We start from the raw sequence: 22,554 nt of genomic DNA on the forward strand, positions 1-22,554 counted from the left end.
AAAGTGTAATGCAAAGAAATAGTTACCGAGTATTCTGCTGTCTTGTAATTCTACACCAGTCACTCAGTTCAGTGCACTGTTGCAAAATCTCTTCTTTAGATGGGTAGAACTGTGTCTGCAAGCACTGTGGAAAACAATAAAAGAGCTTATTGTTCCCCTTCATATTTTTAAGAGTGGTGTGCTGCAAACCAGCCTGTGCTTTCAGAACAGAGCTGCTGGGGCAGCCGGCACAGCTTCATTTTCACGTCCCCACTTACTAGGTTCAGTGTTGTCAGTGTCCTTTTTGTGGCAAAAATCCAATTGCCAAAAGGGGAGGCTGGTTTTCATGATCTTTCTGCTTGTGTGTCTCAGATGGACACCTGCCACATATTGCAGGGCACTGCACATTGGAACTTGCAGCTTGTCCCGTGCCTGGGTGTGGTAAGCAACGTGGGATAATGTGCTAGAGGAGAAGACAGGCACAGCACAAGGCTCCTGAAAGCCATGAGAGGCACTGAAAGCTTGCGTTCGTGGTATGCAGCAGTATAGATATTTGAAAGGTTAGGTTCTGTCTATTTTTAGGTAGCCTTCACATTGGAACTGATCTAAAAATGAAGGGGACATAAAAATTGCACTTTCCTGATTTATCAGAGATTTTTGACAAAATGCATTAAAAAAGGCTGTCCTCTGAATCAGAGATTTTTTTTTTTTCCTGAAGTATAGCTGTGCTTCTTGTTTGGAAGAGGAGTCTTTATGTTTTTGATTAAAATGCCAGTGCTGTCTATTTCACTCCAAGATCAGCACTTTCAGATTTTAGCAAAGTTAAAGAAATATGACTTTCCCACTTATTGTTTGGGAAGATTTATTCACTTGTGTAAATGAATTTTAAAAAATTGGCAAGGCCTTTTATCTCATATAAAATAAATCTGAAGATAAATGATCTTTTCCACTAACATCACCTATCATTAAAGTGGCTAAATGAAAATCAAAATGTGTTGCTATTTAGTGCCTGCTTGCCTTTTTACGGGAGATGAAATTGAGCATGTTTACTGGGCAGGAATTGTCAGCGATGCTTCGATTTACAGCATTGTCCAGGATATAAATTAACAACCACCATGTGTTTTCCCCCACTCTCCCTGGAAGATGGTAGCCCTGTCTCAAAGTGTACATCTCCAGCTTGCTGTGCATGCTTCTACCCTTCCTTAAAGAAAACCTGCAAACAATATAAAATTGTGCTGCATTGAACTGAAGTGCAAATATTTTTCCATGTCCCTGTAAACCAGAGTGCATGTGAGAATGAAACAGCTGGAGGTCTACCTCCAGAAAACCCCTGGGGATGTGTCACACTCATTTCTCCAGTCTGTGCAATCTTGGTTTAATAAATTAGTATTAATATTGTGATGAAGTGATGTTTGGTGTTGGTTTGCTGTTGTATCAGAAGGTTTTTTTACATAACAACTTGCAACAGAAATTAAAATAATCTTCCATTCTGACAGTTTCATATTTTTACTTGGTTCTTTGTTTCTCAGAGAGAACAGGGAGGCTGCAGTGGGCAAAGGGGAACAGTGCACTCTGATGAAGTCTCTGTTTCAGTGTGAATCCTGCACAGTCCTTTCAATGGTTTTGGTTAAATGCGTTGCCCTGACTTGCACTTCCACGTGCGGAGTTCAAAAGAGCAGAAACAACAAATAGTCTTTAATTGAGCCATATTGTTGGGGAATTTTACAATGGTAGAGATCCATTAGGAACAAACACAGAAGTAGCAAACTTGCCTTATTTGTTGATAGACATGAAGTAGTGAAAGTACAGTTAGAGCTCTTTCAGGGAGAAAGCATGAATCTTCCTGATACCCACTTACAAAATAATATATAGTCAGTGTCCCAGGCCAAAGATTTTCAGCAAATACTAAATTTCTTGGAACAAAGATGTCTAACATGGCGATAGCTGATGCAATCTATGTGCTTTATTCCTGTTGTATTCAGAGGGGAAAGGTGGGGAAGCCTGAATAGTATGAAAATGAAAAAAAAAAAAAGTGGAGGAGTTTCTGCTTTGAACTGTCTTGGTCCTACCTTCTGTGATAAGGTCTGATTCAAAGCCTGCCTAAATCCATTTAAAGATTTCCATTCCCTTCCAAAGGATTTAGAGCAGTCACCCCTTCCAGCTACTTCAACCCCCCTTTTTACTTTACTGCATTTTCTCTTACAGGTATTGAGGCAAGTGATTTGGATAGAATAAAATAAAATTAAAATAAAATAGTGACTCACCCATACCTTTCTGTGGCTAGTTCCCCCATTCCCATCTCTGCACCAGTGTGTTTGGCCCTGAGTCAGAGGTGAAAGTACTGACAAATTTCTTGTCAAAAGCATCGCTGGAGGAGGGTCAGCCTCTAAAGGTTTACAGCTGCACTTTGTATAGCTAATAAGCCCTGGGCTAAATGCTTATCTTCCTTTATTTCAGTTATCTGAACTGGGGATGGAGGGAGGATGACATCTCTTGCCATTTGTGCAACTTTTTTAGATTAATATTGCAGCTCCAAGAAAAATGAATAATTGGACTTTTGAGCAGAGAGTGGAACCATGAAACCCATAGGGATTCCTCTAGCACTAGTCAGTAGTTTGCATATCGCAAGTTAACTGCAATTCATGAAGGGTTCTGGCTAAAAATAACTCCAGGGCTCAATTTTGGCTGGCAGGAACTACTAGTTAAGAGGTCAGGCAAAGCTGGTCCTTCAGAAGCCTGGTCTGCATGATACTGTTGGGTGTTGCAATGAGGTGATGCCATCTCTGCTTGGCTTGTCCTTGGCTGACTCAGGAAGACAGGGTGCAGGGGCTGTGGGGACCTGGGGAAGGGGACCTTTGCTGCAGCCTGGGAGCTTCAGAGGCCAAGCAGTGAGTGCTGGCTGCTGCATGAGTGGAGCTATGTTCTCCACTGACAGGAGTTTCCACGAAATCTCACACTCTTCCACAGGCAGGCATAACCCTATAAAAGGATAACTTGATCCATAAGTGTATTTTTAAAAAAACCCACCCTAGGTGTTTTGTGTGATATCTTAATTTTATTTTGTTTGCCTAAAATTGTTGCAGAGCAAATCTCTGGCCTGTGTTACTGAAATCCCATCAGATTACTACAGTCCAGAATTATTTCTGCATTATACTTTGTTTTAACATGAAAAATGCCAAGAGCTAGGCCCAAGAAAAAAGGCTGACTCAGTTCCACTGAGCTCTGTCTGAAGAAAGTCATATTTGAAGATGAGAGATATGTTGGTAAGGCTGTCTGTCATCTCTAGTTTATTAAAAAGAATTGCTAGGAGGCACTAAAACTGTCCACTGCCTTTCTCTCTGTTCCTTCACTCAAAGGTGCTTCATTCACGTCGACTTTACCACAGCGGTTTTGTGTAAAACAAGATTTGATTTTAGAGTATTTAAAGGTTACTGTTCTCTCCAGTGCTGTGCTGCAGCCTTGTGTGTGCTCCACTGCAATTGCCTTACCAGCCATTTTAGAGGGGACATAGTTTATGTTATGGAAATGTGAGATTTTTTTTCCTTCCTCTAGCTACTGGGAGCCTCGGCATGGCAGAGCACACTGCCCTCTCCTGCAGTGCTGTGGCAGCCAGGGCATCACAGCTCCCCTTCAGGCTGGGAGGCCCTGTCTGGGTGCCTAAATGGCCAGATGGCAAAGCAAACCCCAAATGCAATGTGACAGCTGGGTGGCCACCTCAGTGAAGGACGGTACCTTTGAAGACCAATAGGTCCCATGAACTTCCTTATGGTTGTACCAGGGAACCTTTTCTGTACCCTAAGACAACAAATCCATGGTGGTTGTTTATACAATCATCCTCTTCAGATCCTTCTCAGAAAAAGCCAATAAAAACTAGATTGGCAATCTATGGACAAGGAAGAATAGGAAGAAGAATTACTTCTTCAGGGAAGAAGAGCTCCAGAGTAATTCTCTAGGTGCTCAGGGGAAAGGGTGCAAGGTGGATGGTAATATGTGTAATGAGAAAGGTCTGTGTGGGGTGTTCCAGAGTCGTCCAAATACAAGGGGTGTTCCTGAAGCTTCCCCATGTTCTGCCCTGTGTGGCTGAAGCTGAAGAAGACAATTTCCTGTCAGAAGGGCATGAGCATCCCAGCAAGGCTGGGAATGGGAGAGGAAAGGCACAATTTCAGAGTGGGGGCAGATGTTCCAGACCCCTGAACAGGAATGTCTGAAACCAGTTCCTTGGGTCTGACAATATCAGATATGAGCAGGTTTTGGTCTCTTCCCAGAGACTTGAATGTGTGGAAGGATAAGGGAATAATAAGAACTTTATGACTTCTTTTGTTCCAAGGAAATATCAGCAGTGAGGTGAGTAAAGGAGAGATGATGAAGATCTGCAACGCTCTGCGATTTTGATGTGGTCCTGCCTGCTCTGCCAACCTGCAAGACAGTGCAAAACTGGAATCTGTCTCCTTGGCTTGCCTGGGTGTCTGTGCTCAGACAGCAGCACAGCCTCCCCAGGAAACGGATGTGTTTACATGGCTCTGTTTCTCAAACATATAGAGGTCATAAATTTAAAGGTAGATACTCTTTTACAGATCAGCCCTTCTGAAAAACAGTAACACCCAAGTGAAAGACATTGTTCATACTCCTTTTAGCAAGCCTGACAAGCTGGATTTTCCTGCAAATCATAGCAAATGAGGGTTCTGGAGAATGCCCCAAATGTTGGAGGGAAACAAGTGACAAATATATTTTTTACATAATCAGCTGGAGTGGATTAGTTTTTCTTGTTTATAATGAGTAAGTGAAACATGCTTATAAAGAGAGTGATCTTCAGGGAGGTATAAGAAGAATTATATATTTTAGTCTGTGATCCTCCTGCTTCACTTGAACACTGCTGGAAGGTTTCACTGCAAGCACCCAGTTACAAAGAGTTGCATGTCTGCAAGCCTGGTTAACGCTGATAATCAGGTAATCTGCACTGATAGTTAATAGTCATAGTCAGGTCCAGTTGCACATGAAACAAGCAGGTGATTTTGCCTGGCATTCAGTGCTCTTTATTTGAGCCTTCAGTCTGTGGAGGCAGGTGTGGCAAAATTCAGCCTGGTGTCAGTAATGTCAGTAACGCATTGCTGTTCAGAGAAAGTTATTTTGGACTCTCGAATATACAGCTCCTCAGACAGCAACCTGTGACCCAGAGCTGGGCCAGGAATTAACTTGGCCCTTGAGTTTTTCGGAGAGCTGGTACTATCGTGGGTTTCTCTGCTAAAAAAAAAAAAAATCTCCAATCATAACTGCCCTAACAAAACTAAAGAGAGCAGATGGCTTTATTCTGTTGTAGAATTACTGCATCAATGAACCCAGAAGTTCAAGGAGTTTGATTCACTGGCTTATGCTATTGAGGGTGTATTCTGGGTAGAATGAACTGGATAAATAAGGAAAAGAAGATGATAAAGGGAGAAAAAAAGAGCAAACAAATAGGATAGAAGTGGAACAGAGACAATGGACTGGAGAACAAATACAGGACTGCGCAAAAAATAAGAGTAAAGATGCACAGAAGGAAGATTTTTAATAAAAAATTAATAGGGTACATATACTTTATATAGAACATCATTCACACTAACACATCTTTGGAGTGCAGTTTGTTCTTTTGTATACAGCATTGGCTGATCTTTTGCTGTAACTCTTGGAGAGCTGAGCAGAAAGGGTTGAGTTGATGTAAGAACTGATTTGCAAGCCTCATCTGTCTGAAACTCCAGCACTATTTTTATGTTCAAGTTTGCTTGTCCTTACTCCCCTAGGAAAGTAGCAAACTTATCCAAAAATCAGTGAGTACCATAGTCTTGGGGGCGAGGAAAGAAAACATTTCTTCGTCAGTGCCATAATCAAGGGACTAATTTTTGGTCACAAGGTCTCCAAAATCAGTAGCTTTTTTGAGCAACCTGAATTACAGGGAATAAAAACATGACCCATAGCTAAAAAATGTGGGTGAAAGAGGAGGATAAATGATTGCTAAATCCAGGAAAAAGTCAAAGAGAGAGAGAGAGCTTGAAGGTTTTGGTCATTGATTCATATTTCCCATTGTTGCAGGCAGCCATACCTTCCAGTCCTATTAGAAATGTATCAGGATTTGAGTATTAGTGCCCAAATGTTGTTGGAAGGCTTACCCGAACTTTCTTGAATCATGACCCTTCAAGAAGAAAAGACAAAATTTAGGAATTACTGAGACCTGGTACAGACTAACCTGAAAACAGGGGAAATGTAGTGTTTGAAGAGGTGGTCTGATAAAGGACATTTCAACAGGGCAGATTGTGTCCAATGGACCCGCAGACTTTGCTAGCTGAAGGAGGGTTTCTTTGTGTGTTTGTTATGGAACCAAATATCGTGTGTGTATGCACTCAGATATTGCCCCACAGAAGATGTTTGTGCAATTCTTTACTGTTGTCAAAACAGAGGGAAGAGCATTGCTAAAGCTCCTAGGGAATGTTCAGAAGACAAGGTTTCCTTTGAGGAAGCAGCTTAGGTGCTGGCTGGGTTTCACAGGCTTCATTTGCATATGTGGAGGCTGTGTCATTTCCAAACTACACCACCACTGCAGCTGTCTTCCTTGCTTTTCTCCTTCTTGGGGCACTATGCTCAAAACCCACAGTAAAACATGGGGAAAAAAATCCTAGTGGGTAAGTTTGTACTATGGCTGGGGTTACACACTTCAGTTAAAAATAAATAAAATTCTTCCCAAGCAATTGATGAAATCTCAGTCTTTTTTAGTTGGTGTTTTGCTTTGCATCTTTTCCAGGTAATGCTGGAACTGCCAGCAAAGTTCAAGCTATAATGTGGACAGAGCCATAGAAAAGCTTTGGGAATCTGTAATTACTACTTTAGGTTGCTCCATCTATAGTGCACTAGAAAAGTTCCTCAATCTCTAAAGCTTGTGAGAGCACCACTAAGGTCACAGTTTATATTTATCAGTTAACTTGTTAATTTGAAGGGAAAGCATTCAAGTGGAAATGCAGAAAATAGAAACAACATGAGCAGGTCACAATATCCAAAACAGCAATATGAAATGTTCCAGTGTAAATACATTTCTATAAAAGGTGTGAATGAAATTTCAAAAAAAACCAAAAACAGATGATGGATTCGGCACAGTCAATGAACACAATTATAAGTAGGTACTGAAGGAGAGTATTCCACCAACCATGGATCCACAGATAATAATTAATAAGAACCAACTGTACTCCAGGCAGGCAGATGCCCAGTATTATTTCGCAGTTGACTGTTCTGGGGGTAGAGGTACTCACCTTTGCCACAGATCTTAATAATTTACTGCAGTTTTATCATTAAATCAGCATGTAATTGGGAAGGAAATTAGTTTGGGGTTTTTTTGTTAAGAGCAAAGCAATACCGTTAATTTAATTATTTGTAGGAAAGCCTTTCTGTAGTTATTCGGTATTTTGCTGTGTTTTTTCTTTTAATTAAGTAAAGTAAAAACAATGCCATTTTTGTCATCAGTGCTTGGTGAAAATATGACTGTGATGTGATTTGCAACTTAAGGACAAACTCAGAAAAATGTACATTTTATCAGGACTGGCAACAATGACTTACAAGGAAACACAAATAAGCAGAGAATATATCTGAGACCTCCTACCATTTCTGAAGGTTCCAGTGTCTGTGAGGAAAAGGCTATTTCAAGAATTGTACTTCTTATTTATTTTTTTTTCCTCTCAGCAAAATTGCCATAGCCTTGTATAATAATTGAATTCATTTATTCTTTAGAATACTCAAGTTTGCAAATAACAATGAAAATGAATATTTCATGGCATGGAGGATGATAAGCTATAGTTTTGTAACTTTGACTGGTAGCCCAGCACAAGGGAGCCAGCATTTACATTTCACGAGAATTTTTGCGCCCAGATAATTAAAAGAACTGCAGCTTAAGACAATATGCAGGCAGGTGGGGATAGTTAAACAAGACCTTTATTTCTGGGTTTTCTTTCCCTGTTCTGGACAACAATTTGCAGTTCAGCTTTGTACGTGGAATTTGTTGTGTACGCAACGCAAAGGGGCATCGTAAACCAGTTGCACCTGCAGCAGCCCCTATTGTCTGGGAAAGGCTTTGGCGGGGAGACAGGTGTTAACAGTGTGTCTGGGTTTTCACACGACAGGAGATTTTTAATTAATTTATTTCAATGAACAGACAGTGGGTTCAGGTCGGGCGGGTGCAGCCCTGCGGAGGCGGGCGGGGGTCGCGGGCGCTGGGCAGGACGGAGACAGCTCCTGGTCACAGCCGTGGTTCCTTGGGGAATGCACGGAGACGGGGGAGCGATTAAAGAGCAGCTCGAAGTACTGTAATCCATCTGGGAACAGGATCAGGCTTCCCCCTCGGAGCAGGTGAGATAACTGTAGCAACATTTTTTATAGATGCTGAGTCCATGTCAGGGAAATGCCGGGGTGGGGGGTGTGCGTGGGGGGCGGGGTTGCCGATAGATTTACCGTGGAAAAAAACTAACTTGAGTTGCAATTGTCTGTGAGAAACCACAACCTAACCAAAATACTCGGGGAGGGGCAAAATCCCCGAGTGCAACAAAGAAATGCTGGGAGGTGGTGTAACTTTTGCCGAAGTCTGGGACAGCCTCTGGGAAGGGAGGCGGGGGAGCGGTGCGGGCACGGGAGAGGCGCTCGGGCTGCTCGGAGCACGCAGGCTGTGCCTCGGCTGGGAGTCACTTCACTTTTTCTTTCTTATAAGCGCCGCTCTGCCCATTGTGTGCTGGGCTGTGGGGGGAAGACAAAGAAAGCAAGCTAAGAAATTAAAAAGGATGGGGAGGGATGGGAGCTGTGCTACGGCGGGAGCAGCGCTCCGGGGGTGTGGCGTGGAAATCTGCTTTGAATCGCAGCGTGTTGCCGCGGCCGCCGAGGTCTGAGCGGGTTTTGCAAAGATTTACTTCACTTCAGGCTGGGTCTGCCCCTGGCTGACGTCACGGGCTGGAGCAGCGGCTCCAGAAGGCTGGATGAGTGACAGCCCAGCCTACTTTTTAATAGCTTTGTCATGTGACGGGGAACAGTAGTAAGACAGGTGCCTTCGGTTCACTCTCAGAGAGGGTCTCGTTGCCTGCATGAGTGTCTGCTGCCTGCCTGCCTGCCTGCCTCTGGACTGTAGTTTGCCAGCTTTCCTGCCGTCGCTCCGCAGCTGGATGGCGTGGGACATGTGCAACCAGGACTCTGTATGGAGTGATCTCGAGGTGAGCGGAGCGCGGCGTGGGCGGCCGTGGGGAGCCGGCGGGGGCCGCGGGCTCGGCAGGGCAGCGCCAGGACGGCCGAGGCAGCGCACTTTGCAAACAAGTCCCTATCTTATCTTAACTCCAGCAAGTTTGCTATTTTAAGGTTACTCTGCGATGCCTTGAGCAAATCAAAGCTGAGCTCCTGTCATCAGTATAGTATCTCCTGCAGTTGGAAACTATTTTCATGTGCCTCTGGCTCGCTTTCCCGTCATATGCAATATTTATGCTCTAAGATATTGATATGAATCGGTGTCTGAAGTGGCATTTCCAGTGGCGTTCAGTGGCCTGGTTGGAAAAATGCCATGTTTATTTAGAATAAGACTAATATTTCTTAAAAAAAAAAAAGTTATAATTAACTCATGGCTTCATATTTTAATTCCTTGTTTCACTGTGCTCTGTCAAAGGTTTTTTCCTTGTTTATCAGCTACAGAATATAAACATGCACACAGGAATGAATACCCTGTTGTTTGCCTTTAGATGCTTTTAAAAGAGATTTCTGGAAGGAGACGTTTCCCTGCTACTTGTGGTATTGGAATGCTGACGCTGTAGCTAATGCCCCGTAGAGCAGGGTTTGCAGTCAATCTGAGTAGTCCAAGAAATGGTTAAATCCCACTGTACAGCAGAGACAACAGGATGAACCATGAGAATAGAGTTTATGCAGGACTGTGTGAACTGCTGCTGCTGCTGCCGCCGCTGCTGCTGCTGCTTGTGTAAAAATAGACGGCAATACATCAAATCCACAGCTTCTGCTGGCTACAATTCATAAAGGAAAAAATAAAAAAGGCAAGCAGCCCCGTGGTAATCTCTGGAGTATAATGTGAGGTTTGATGATTTCTGCACATTTGCATTCAGCAAAATGGAGCATTACCTGAAAGTTTGGGCAACTTGCGAAGCGAGGCAAACTTTCTTTGGACCCCATGGAGAGGAATCCCAAATACAGACCTGCTCAAAGGAACTAATCCTCTGGATTCAGGCTTGGAATAAGTGCTTAAAATGCTTCCCTTGGGCAATGGGGGAGGGAAAAACAGGTTACAGGCAATGCTTTTTAAATAAGATGTTCACGCTGTAGAGAGCTACCCATCTAAAGTGAACCATTTCCATGTTCTCCAGTAAATTTTTCCTGTCTGGCAGAGCATGTGTGTGGATTCTCAAGTGATTTTGTCATGTTTTAAATATTTGCAGCTTGCCATTGTATCCACAGATTTCTGTTTGCATATTGTAATTGGTCTTATCTTGTTTTGATTTCTTGGTAAAGTGGAATAGATATGGATAATTCATATGTCCTGTAGCTATTATGAGTCAAGGCAGTAAGTGGATGACTTTCTGGCTCCAAAGTCCTAATTGTTTCTGAGTAGCTGGAGTATCCTGTGGGTTGTTGTCTGGCTTGTAGCATGGGTCTCAGCTGCCATAGCTTCATTTTTCCATCGTGTATTATTCTTAATGCTGCTAGGAACTGATTGAGGAACCAGCTTATATGGAAATATTGAAGATTTATTTTAATCACTAGAGTTCCTGCAGTAATTTCAAGCTAGTAACAGAATAGATAATTTATGGCAATGACTTTTTCATAGTGCAGAGAGAAAAAAAAAAAGAACCAAAAAAAGAGTTTCATCCTAATATTAATTGTGTGGTGGATGGATTAACTGTGGGTAGGATTTTGCCAGTGTGCTCCTGCATTGCACTTCCTGTAGCAACACTAGCGTCTGCGTGCTGCTTCGGCTCAGGGGATCACCTTTACTGAGCTAAAATAACGCAGGCAGCAAGCACTGGAGGCAGCTCTCATTCTTTGAATCATTAATATTTGCTGTCAATGTTAAATGTATTATATTCTCGCTCACATAATGACAGGATGGCGTGTTGTTTAATAAAGGCCTGCATCACTGTAGCTGACCAGCGTCCCCAGTGCTTCACAGCTTAATGAAGGTGATGTACAGTAAGGTTGCGAAGATTGATAGAGAGAATCCACATGACACACATTCTGTCAAGTCTCTCTTTCCTGAGTTCATCCCCTTGGCACTTTGAAAAACTTGTTAAAAATAAAACAAAGATTATATTTTCATTAATATAATTAATATGGCATAAGTCCAGTCTTCTTCTTCTTCTTCTTTTTTTTTTAATTTACCTTCAAAGGCACAAAAACAGCCAAAAGGTTAATGGAGAATTATACTTAATTATAATGATTCATTACCATCAGTGCAGTTAAGCTAATTTACTGTTTGCGTCTGAACTAAGAGAAAAAAGGTCTGTTGGAGTGAAATAACACACAGTAATTAGCCTTTTGTGTTTAGTGACTGCTTTATCCTCCTAAATGTTACTGTAAAATTAGGGCTATAGTTATGGAATAACTATCATATCAAATAACTGTGGGAAGACAGTAAAATGTGTGCTAGCAATGCAGGTGCACCTGTTACAGATGTATAGGCAAACAGCAAATATCAGCGTGTCAGATGAGGACAGTTTTAGGACTTGGAGTGTTAAATCTGGCAGCATCCAAAGGCCAAATATAAATTAATAACAGGAACACTTGCTGCTAATGTGTCTCAGATTAATGTGCTCTGTGTGCTCAGAAGCATAATGTCATATTCAGAAACATTGATTTTATTATCATGTCAACACTGGCAAGGCATATATACTTCATTTCAGCAGCTACATTTTTAGGTGACATTGCAGTCTCTATAGGTAAATGAAGGCTGCGATAAGCAGGATTTTTTTTAATACCATTGTTTATGTTACTTCAAAAGCCCACTGTAGGAACTTAAAAAATGCAGATTACCAAAAGTAAACATGTTTAAGTAGGTGGTTCACAGGGTGAAGCTATTTTTATAAATGAAAGCAGTAACAGATCAGCAGGATACTTTAGAAGTCTGTGGCATCAGTTATAAGCTACTGACCTCCAGAACACAAACCTGAGCATGATGCTGAGAATCTACCTTTTCAGTCAAAAACTAGATTATCCTTTAATGAGATCAGAGATTTCGGCCAAGCATCAAAAAAGGTCATCTCTGTATTATAAGACTGCTGGCAGAAGGTTGTGTCTCGCACTAAAGAAGAGGAAACTCTCTAATTTTGTTTCTTTTTGTCTTACACTCAAAATAATGCTAAAAAATTCAGATTTAAAAAAAAAGTTAACATTACTTAAGTGGGATTTTGACTTCTTACAGTTCTACGGCCCCTTAAATAATAGGAAGAAAAACAAATGCTATTTCAGAGCCTCGTTTTGCAGCCTCTCAGCTTCCTTGCCCCTTGGCCTACTCTATGATTATCTTGTAGTGTCCTGGTAGACGTAGAAGTTGTCTGGTAAATTATAGCTCACACCAGCTGCACCGAGTCTTTGTGCCAACAGACAAAATCTTTGCTCACGGCTGCGCTGCTGCATCCAGCCCGTGCACTGCAGACACACCAAGATTCCAGGGACAGAAACATCAATGAAATTCACCTTCAGCAGCTCTGGCTTACATTGTTGTTAAAGGCGGTTCTTGCGAGAGTGACATAACCAGTATTGAGCGATTCACATCCATGGACACTGCTAGTGCCCTACAGACATCTGCCTTCAGAAAGCGGCGCTTTCTCCATTGACTTCAGTCCAAATAGAAGTTGGGAAATCATTCAAGCCACCCAGTCAACTGACAGGAGCTGCGGAGGTCCTGCTCTTGGCCATCCTTAACGCAGCGCTAGGAATACGGTAGATGCCCGTAGACTCAGTTGACTTTAGATGGCTTTTAACCATTCAGGTGCCTCTGCAGCTCCACGTGTGCTTTGCAGTGTGCCCGTATCGACGTGGATGTTCGGAGATGAGTTACAAGGATCCACGGAACAGTGCAGTAGGAATTGCTTAATTGAGCAGCATTGACATATGGGACTCAGCTATTTGCCAAACTGTTACTACATGTTTTCTATAATTAGGAAATGGTTTTGGTGAATACTCTAACATTTCAATTGCTGTGTTGAAGTGCATGTATGTTATTAATTTTTTCTTCCTTAGTAGGTCAGTCAATACCCTATCTAGCTTCATACTGGCATATAAAAAGATACTTACTCTAGGTTTGTTTTTATTTATCCTCACTCTCTTCATAAATTGTGCAGACAGAAACATTTTGCACTGCTGAAGAGGATTCCTGCAGACTAGACTTTGTTTACTGCCTCAACTGAAATGTTTCACAGACCCTCTTTTAGGATTACTGAATCAGAGGCTGCTAAAGAGGAAAATCCATTTGGTTCTCTGAGTACAGCTTCTCTCTGGGGATATTTAGGAAACCGGACAGGATAATAGATGTGTTCACACCAAGCAGGTGAAGGGCTGCATGAACTAACCATGCCCATCACTGAGAGGAGACTATAGGGGTATTTCAAGCCACACTTGTTTGGCAGGACCCTTATGCATCAGGAAAAGAGTACAGCAGGGTCACTAACGCATATTTTTTTATGCCCATATGGTAGCCACCATCATGAGTGGCTGTAAGGATTTCAGTAAGGTGCTGTAGAAGTGAAAGTGTGACTGTCTCCAGCTTGAGCTAGCCTCCAGGGCTGAAGGCTGTAACAGGCTGTGCCTCTTTAACCTGAATGTATCAAGAAATGCGTGACAGACCTTGCCCAGAGGTATTCATCTGTAACTTCTACCTGCACTGGTTCACTCTGGAAGGAGAATAAGGCCATGCTTTGGCCTCTGCTGTTGGATTTAAAGCTTTGACTATGATAATTATCAAATGGTACAGGGAGAAGGAAAGTCATCTTCCCTGGATAGAGAAGACAGCTTATGCCCTGCTGTTTTCTCTGCCCTTTTATATACCTGTGTTAGAGCTAACAGTGACCAAATACTATCTATTTTTTCAGAAAACAAAGTCAATCCTAGTGACCCTGTGCCATAGCGTAATTGAAGCTTAATTCTTATCACATGATATTAGTTAATAGATTCCTGGTAATTAATGAAACTATTTCTGTGTTGCTGTATCCTGCAGTGTGCTGCTCTGGTTGGTGAAGACCAGCCTCTTTGCCCAGATCTCCCAGAACTTGACCTCTCTGAACTAGATGTGAACGACCTGGATGCAGACAGCTTTCTGGGGGGACTCAAGTGGTACAGCGACCAGTCAGAGATCATCTCCAATCAGTACAGCAATGAACCCGCCAATATATTCGAGGTAAGGCAAGATGATGCAAGTGCATGTTGCAAAGTCCTTGCTTGTTTTTTTCTGTTTTGTTTTTGGCTTTTTTTTTTATTAGTCTGGTGGACAATAGTTTACTATTTTTCTACCATTAAGAGACAAGAAGACTGCTGGTGTACTGTGGATTCTGACTAGTATCATTAATCATCATGATCAAAACCAGACCTGCGATCTGAAGGGTGTGTGGGGGAAAGCCTTAAAAGAATTTAAATGGAACTTGTGATTTTTGAGAGGAAACAGCTAAAGAGTACCTAGAGCACACTGCCCTGTGGTGTCATGATGAGGAGTTGCACTGTTGTCAGCTACCGAGCAAAACAGGAGTTGAAGTTTGTTTGTTGTCTTCACTTGAATTCCTCGGCAAGAAGCAGAGTGCTACACACCTGCTAGCTGATGAGTAGCTGGAACATTTCTAGTAAAGATTTTTACCACTCAGAGCCTTACTGTGCAAGTTACTTGCACACAAACTGGGAGGTCCGTGATTTGTTAGTGTTCAGGGGAGAGGAAGGGTGAGTGTGGCAGAAAGCAGTGAGGACTGTCAGTAGCTCAGGGACCAGCTCAGCGTTCCGATGTTTCATAGATCTCCTGGTGGAGAGCAATCTAAAAGTAAAAGTAAGAGGATGATAGGAGAGATTTAATTGTTTGCTTTCTAAGTGTGCATTGGGGGTTAGGGTGTATGAAAGGAGGGTTACTGTCTCTATTTCTGTCTCGGGTGTTCTTTCTTTTGTTGTGTAAAGCCTTCATAATTCTCCACCTTGTGGTTTTGGGCAGCCGTGCCCCTCCTAAACTCTAACCTCCTTCCCTCCTTGTTGATAGGAGAGGCCATAGATCGTTCACTGACTGGGAAATTGAACAATAAATTGATTAGCTGGCAGGAAGACCTTGTACAAAAGCAAGCTATGGGTGCTGTTTCTCACTCACCAAGTACCACAGCTCCAGGAAGTACAGCGAGCCCGCTGGTTCCGGAAAACCCCGGATTAGCATGGTAGAATTTTAAAGGCTGGAAAAAATTAACTGAAATGGTATAGTAAAATGCTTACCTAGGATGTGATGTCCTGAATAAAATTCTCCTTCCTTTGTATACCACTCTAAACTCACAGTGATCTCCCTGATGCAGATTAATTGCTCTGGATTTAAACCAATGCAACTGATAGCAGAAACTGGTCTTCTCTGTTTAGTTTCTGTAATTTAAATCCAAATAACTTGGAATTAATTCTATTTTAATCAAATCAGCCCTGCAAAGCCTTGTGCTCAGGCCCTTTTTTTCTTTAGTTGTATAATGTTCCACACTTTGTTTTACAAAGTTTCCAGATCCTGTCTGGTTCTTGAATTGCAGTTGTACTGCCTCAGGCAGGGTAGGGCATGTTGGTGGCGGCTGGGGGGCAGGGTCCACATTTGCAGTGACTGTGATGGAGGCTTGTTTTGCTTTTTTTATAACTAAGGACACATATTTTTTCACATTCATCAAAAGCCAAATGCAGAACCATTTTCCCTTAGGAAAAATCAGTTGAAGATGCAGACTTTCAAAGTGTAAGTTCCAGATAAGTAATACAATCAGGTATTTACCAAATCTAAGCATACAGATTATTCCAGTATAACCAGTGGAACTTGGCTTCATTTCTTGTCCCATGTGTTACTGCCTGTCTGCTCTGATGGCCACAGCTACTGAGTATAATGTTGTCTCAGATAGGTAGTGACCGTTCCCCTGCACACCTCGTGTAGGAGGCAATTCCTGTGCTGAAAATCGAAGCATGTTGCAAACTGCAGGACGAGCAGATAGGCTGGTAGTTAACCTCACTGGGAGATGGTGACAGGGACAACATCTCACGAGGATGAGCTGCCCCAGTGTGAAGAAACAGGGGAATATGTGTGGAGAGACAGGGGCAATGCAACTGGGGGAATGAATCTAACACACAAATTCTGTTGTTTTCTCTCCTCACACTCAGTGACTTCAGCTGCAGGCTGCATTGCTGTCTCATCACAGCTTGGCCCATACTTACCTGTAGGGACAAATTGTGCCCTAATGGTATTTTACAATACTGCAGTGCAAAATTAGACTATTTTCAGCCTCTTAGAGTGTTGTATTTACATTTCTTGGTTGCTTGGCCTAGGAAGATGGTAACGAAACAGTTATTTTCTCCTCCTGTGCATTAACCCTGTCCCCATTCTCCACTGTACAGCTGGATACTTTGCACTATTTCTTGCCTCTGCCGCTCAATAATGTGACGACTGGGGGTGCTCAAGATCAGAAGAAGATGTCTTCTTCCTCCAGGGACTATCTCACATACTCTGTGAGGAACTATTTGTTTTAGCTGAGAGAATGGAAGTTTTGTGCAGTTTCTAATTTAGTAATCACTAGATTTTTCCATATTGATCCCCAATAGCTTTTTAAAAAAGAAAATAATGTATTTTTTTACCTTTTTAAACTTTTTTTTTTCTCTCTTGTTGTTGTGGGAGTAGTATGTTTTACCTAACTTAAGCTTCCAGATGAGACATTATCATACAAAAATAGAAATACAGCCTATTTGGGGTGGAAAAGAAGGAACCAGAATGACAAGCAAATGATGGGAAGTACATGAGCAGCATTACTTGCTCAAGCTGTACAGTGCATTGCCAAATCTAGCCTTGAATGAAACACACTCTCCTTTGAGGTATTAATGCAGTGCATGTGGCATTGTCTATGTGAGGGACAGTGTCCAAAAGCCCTTTACAAAGTTCCTGAGTATCTCTGATGCACTTTTTTTCATTTAAGAAAGGTTTGTATTTCATAAAGTGAATTTTCAATCTTTCTGCAAATCATATTCCTGAAAGCTCACTTGAGCTGAGCACCCGCAAGCTTAGTGGCACTGGGAGTCTCACAGGCTAGGAATTATTAATAGTTATGGTAGCAACCAGGAGCCAAGTGAGATAAAGGTCCAATTAGTCTAGATAGTATGTAAGTGTTAAGTAGAAATCCCTGCTCTCATCCGCTTAGGTGTGATGAGATACTGGCCTTCACTCGAGGATTAAAACACACCAATATTTTGCAGACACACCTTATTCATCCCTGCATCATTCTGCTCACATGCCCATACGAGTCCCAAATCAAACCTGGACTGCCCCAGCACAGAGGCTTTTCTTACCAGTGTTTGTACTTACGTACAGTATGAATTGCGTGATTTCTTTCTATTCACAGCTCGATCACTTCTGTTTTTCACCTAATTTTGTTTGCCTTTTGCTTGAAAAGATAAAATGAAGGAGTTCTTGCCCCTCAGGCTGCTGTCTATTGACACAAGTTCATGTAAGTAAATAGTTAACAAGTCACCCAAGACCAGTTATTTAGATGGTTTGCTGGACCATTCACTTTTATTGTTTGTTTTTGTGAAGAACTAGACTTAAAAAAATTGTATTTGCAAAAAATTTAATTAGGCTACTTTCAGAAAATCAAAATGGTTAAATTTTCATTCTGAAAGCTATATGAAATTGTGAACAAACATGCAACTTGATGTGTCATGAGTGAGAAGGCTTTTTGTTCATGAACTGTTGTCCCTTGAGGCTTCTTGAAATATACTGTACCATATCATGTATGATTAGTCATATTTAAAATTATTTATGATCCATACCTAGCATTATGGAGAAGGAAGATATCTACAGTGGATGTTTCTTTTTGTTGGTATTTTTTACAAATAACTCAGCTGATGATAAGAGAAAATTCAGCCTGTAGATAGGCAATAACCTGTTAAACTACAATGAACCTGTGTAAAATCATAAATCTTGTACTTGGCACAACACTTTTCTTAGCCTTCAAAAAGACTTCAGAAAACCCACGTTGCTTGTCCTCATGCAGATTTAATTTATTTACATAAATCTACGTTCCAAAGTGATGCTTACAGTGTTTGATGACTTTGTTTTTAATTGTTTTATGTAGGTGTATCCCATGTTACTTCTCAAGGCCATTCTATGTGCCATGTATTTGGAAAGCCTAAAAAGATAACTACATTTTATTGTAGACTGCCAGAAAGGGCTGTATTACAATGAGAATGTGAGGAGAGAAAGAAATACACAATGAAATGCAGACTGTCTTTCCCCTGGCAGCAGGGGACTGCATGGAGATAAATGATTTCTTATTTATTTGGAAGGGATTGTATCAGGGAGATGATGAGTGTTGAGGGAAGCCTTAAACATCACCAGGGTAATTTGCATTGGTTCAGATTATAAAATCCCTCATGTTCTGTGGTGCTGCCAGTCTCTTTCACCATTGCAGGTTATTCATTCAAGGTTTGCAGCCAGATTGATTAATGAATTACCAGATCTTGCGTAAAATGACTTGGCCTGACTTTTAAACAACCACCAATGTTTTCTTTGCCAGTCTTGTGACTGGAGTTAATGGGTTCCAGAGAACTGAGCCTATATAGACTTTCTGTAGTAGCCTTCCCTAGCATTTTTTCCACTTTTTAATTTTCTCCAAAACTAGTAGCCCAGGGCAGGCAGTTCAAGGAGATACAATCTCAGGGGAAAAAAAAAAAAAAGACGTAGTAGTCAAATCCTTGATGGCTGATGCCCTTCAGTGCCAAATCAGCATGATTTATCATAGCCATCTATTCAGCACAACAGAGGCTGGAGGTGAGCTGCATGGTGTACCTCACACAATATGCATAACTAGAGCTCTGAACTTTGAAGGAAAGCCTCAGAGCTATTTGCAAAGTGCTGGTGCTTAGTGAATACTAAATTACATTTAGGAAATAGTCTACTGCTACCAGTTATACTTCATTTTTATTCTTGACACAGACACCTAAATCAGAGAACAGTAACATTTCAGAGATTATGGTAGCAGTTTGGGTATGTTCCAACACTATAATAGGATCAGAATTTTAAGGCCTTTTTTATTATTACCAATAGTCACTTAGTTTCTACTGCAGCGTACTTTGTAGGGAATTACAGCTTTTACTAAAAAGATTAAAATGCTATTATGCAAATGATTGCAGTATGTTATTATGTTTACAAATTAACATCCATGGCTCAACACACAAATTAACTAACTATTCCATCTATATTATTAAGGATTTAATAAAGTAACTGTTGATAAAAATGAGGAGCTTGGAACAGTTAATAGGAGCTGATTGTGATTTAACATAGAACTTAAACATTGTGTTTAATGTTCTAGATGGCATAATGGCAGAATAAAGCTTATCAAAGTGCTTGAAAGGACTGTGATTGTGTGCACCACATAGCAGCCTGTCTGAGGCCCTGGAGGGCATGAAGAAAATAGCTCTGGGCAGTAGCTTAGAGCATACTGGTGAATCTGGCAGCAACACAAGACCAAGTCATATCAACATGTACTTTCCTGCTCTAATGAGTAGGCTTTTTTGATATTCGGATTCATGCAGATTGAATGTTTTACATGATAAGCACATGTGTTTGGGAACTTCTGTCCTTCTAAAATGCAGCCTGTAATGAACTGCTTTTATGGCAAATTGGATTTCATTGCAGAGAGTATCACTCTGTGGTAAAAAAAGGCAAAGGCTGAGTTCAGTCTGAGATTACTTTACAAACATTCCTGCAAGTTGCTATTCCTAACAGTTCATAAGAGACCATAAAAGTGAACACATAAGAGCTCTGAGGTCCTAGAGAAATGAATGTACAGTATGTGATTATGGGATAGATTTAGTAGTGAAACAGACAACGTCATAGGTTTAATACAACAATAAACATAAAGGCAAAAGATGCAGATTTGGGATAGGAAACTTTATAAGGATGATAAAAGGTAACAATGTATCATAAAGCCTACTTGTGAAGCTAGGAGAAGTCCCTCATTTCCAGGGGAGGAAAATAGCATACACTTGACAAAAGTGCCGGACTTTTTATATTCCTAATGGAGCAGTGTCACATTTGTTGTGTGTTTGAATGCATTACCTTTAACAGTGTCTGTGGCCTGACTCAGGGTTCTATATCTGCTAAATAGGAGATCAGCACAATAACATCCTGTCAATGTGGGATGATGTATGTAAACGATAATCTGTGATTAGCTATGCTGACATTTAATAAGGTTCAAGCAGTAAGTGGAATTTATTTTACTCGAACCAGCTGCTATGTAATTGGAAAGAGTTTATGCAAATGCTTTGTATCTAGTGTTACCAAGGTGTGCTGCTGCTCCTTTTTTCTTTCCCGCTTGGACAAACTATAATGCTTTAAAGCAAGAACCACCTGGCATGTTGGTTGAAACCTTCAGGCAGGAAAGAAGTCCCAAATGAGAAAAAAACCAATTGCTTTGAGAGTTTATTGTTTGATGTATGTGGCCACCAAGACTATTCCCCAGGCGTGCAATCAAGAAAATGTGACTGAGCCACTTCACGGTCCCATTAAGGAGACATTTAACCTAGAGCAGCCATGGCCTGAGATGCTCACTGTGCTGCTGCTCTGTAGAGCACCTGTGCTTTTTCTGAGAGGGAAGACTAGCCCTCACCAGAACAGTAGTAAGCTAATTAGGTCATTAGAGGGATGTCTTGGCCTGTGTTAAAACCAGCCCTTGAGGACACTGTGTTACACTGTGTTCCCACTTGGCTACGTAGCTAAATATGAACTGGTGTCAGCTGCCATACAAACAAAAATGTAACAGCCTCCTTTCACAGAGGTCATCTTAAATCCACTTTGGTCACAGTCACACTCCACATCTGTTTTAGTGAGATGCAGCTTCTTAAGGTGGCGTTTGGACTTCATAAGCACACAAACAACCGAGCTATAAATTGCTACTGCTGGAGTTATTTTGAATAAGTGTATACTGTTTCATATTTATAATGGTGAGGCTTCATAATATTCACAGTGAATATATAACACAGATCAGTTCAACAAGCATGAAATTGTATGTTGTCAACTTGTCACATAAATAGAGCCATATTCTAGCTTACGATAATGTTGAACTAAATATTTTCTCCCTGGAACTGCAGAAGGGGTCACGAAAATATGGGACAGTAGCTCTGTCTTTTGTTAGAAAAACAATCCCAGACTGATTGCTAGTGGGAAGTAAATATTTCTGATAGGATTCTTCTGTTATTTTAATTCCCCCTTGGCTTACCAACAGTGACAGAAAGTTTGCCTTTCATAGACAAATGCTAACTAGTTACATTAAATTTATTTCTGTTAATGGTTTTGTTTCTACTGTGACTTTTCTTTTTTTTTTTCCATTGTTGCTATTTTTGCTCAGTGCAACATTGCTAATTGCTACTAAACGGTCCATCTTAACCCTGGCGTGCTCTTTCCCTGCTGCCCCATCCCACTTAACATTAACTCTGGCCCATGCCATTACAGAAGGATAAAATTATCACAAGTCTTAATTTAGGAATTCTTTATCCTTAGTGCCACTAACCTATTGTGCATGTGTAGGTCAGGAGGAGGAAATTGCACAGAGCATATTTGTTGCAGGAAGAAAGTTTTGGTATTGAATCATGATGAACTGTTTTTTTCCCCATGAACAGGGAAAAAATACAAAGAAGAGTTTATGTGTGTCTGTGAAAACGTACCTATTTGTAGCTTTTGTTGTACTACTGTGGGTAATCCTTAGATGCACTGGAAATTTGCAGCCTTTCTGGAGGAGTGCCCCCTGCCAGCTTTATAGGCCTCTTTTTCTCCAGTGTCTAATTTTTATTTTGGTAGCTTTATGCAGGTGCATACAGGATCCTGGTGCCTTTGTAAGTGACGGGCTGCAGCCTTGGCAGGCATGGAGCTCTGACTGAGCGTGCAGGCACACTCAGCCGTGGAGGCTGGGTTTGGGTCTCGATGGAAATCATCCCCTTTTCCACGCATAGCTGGTTGCTCTGGCTGAATTTTCCGTTCTGACACAACAGAGCAGCAGTCTTGCTTCGTAATGATTGAGAAATTAATTAGCACTTTGTGGCGGTGATGAGTCTGAAGGGCCATGATTGGAGTTTGCTTTTTACCACATGCAGTAATCACTGGGTTTTGTTTATGAAAGCACAAACCCAAAACCTATTGAGATTTTGGTGTTGTCATGAAGCATGAGCCGTGTGATGCACTAGAATAATACTTCCATTTCCTCACACACATCTGTGCTTTTGTGCTTTACTGTGAGAAACACAATGGGGTGCTGGTCCATAATGGGCACTTCTAATCACTAAGACGATAATCAGAAGAAGAGTATTTTCTGTGAGGAGCCGTGGTGGCAGCCTCTGGCA

At 41.4% G+C, this 22,554-nt stretch overlaps 1 protein-coding gene across 2 annotated transcripts in view; it reads left to right on the top strand.

The window, feature by feature from the left end:
- The window catches only part of PPARGC1A (PPARG coactivator 1 alpha), a 363,434-nt gene that overhangs the window by 285,918 nt on the left and 54,962 nt on the right, over positions 1–22,554 (top strand). The window contains exons 1-3 of one of the 2 annotated variants that reach the window (XM_064418507.1): positions 8,327–8,343; positions 9,047–9,191; positions 14,186–14,365. In XM_064418507.1, coding sequence (XP_064274577.1) covers positions 9,066–9,191; positions 14,186–14,365 — 306 coding nt within the window. In that variant the 5' untranslated portion in view covers positions 8,327–8,343; positions 9,047–9,065. Of the gene's footprint in view, positions 1–8,326; positions 8,344–9,046; positions 9,192–14,185; positions 14,366–22,554 lie in introns of those variants that run through there. The other variant, XM_064418508.1, reaches the window with a different exon arrangement.

This window comes from Passer domesticus, chromosome 4 (genome assembly GCF_036417665.1).
Source record: "Passer domesticus isolate bPasDom1 chromosome 4, bPasDom1.hap1, whole genome shotgun sequence".
Taxonomy (NCBI): Eukaryota; Metazoa; Chordata; class Aves; order Passeriformes; family Passeridae; genus Passer; species Passer domesticus.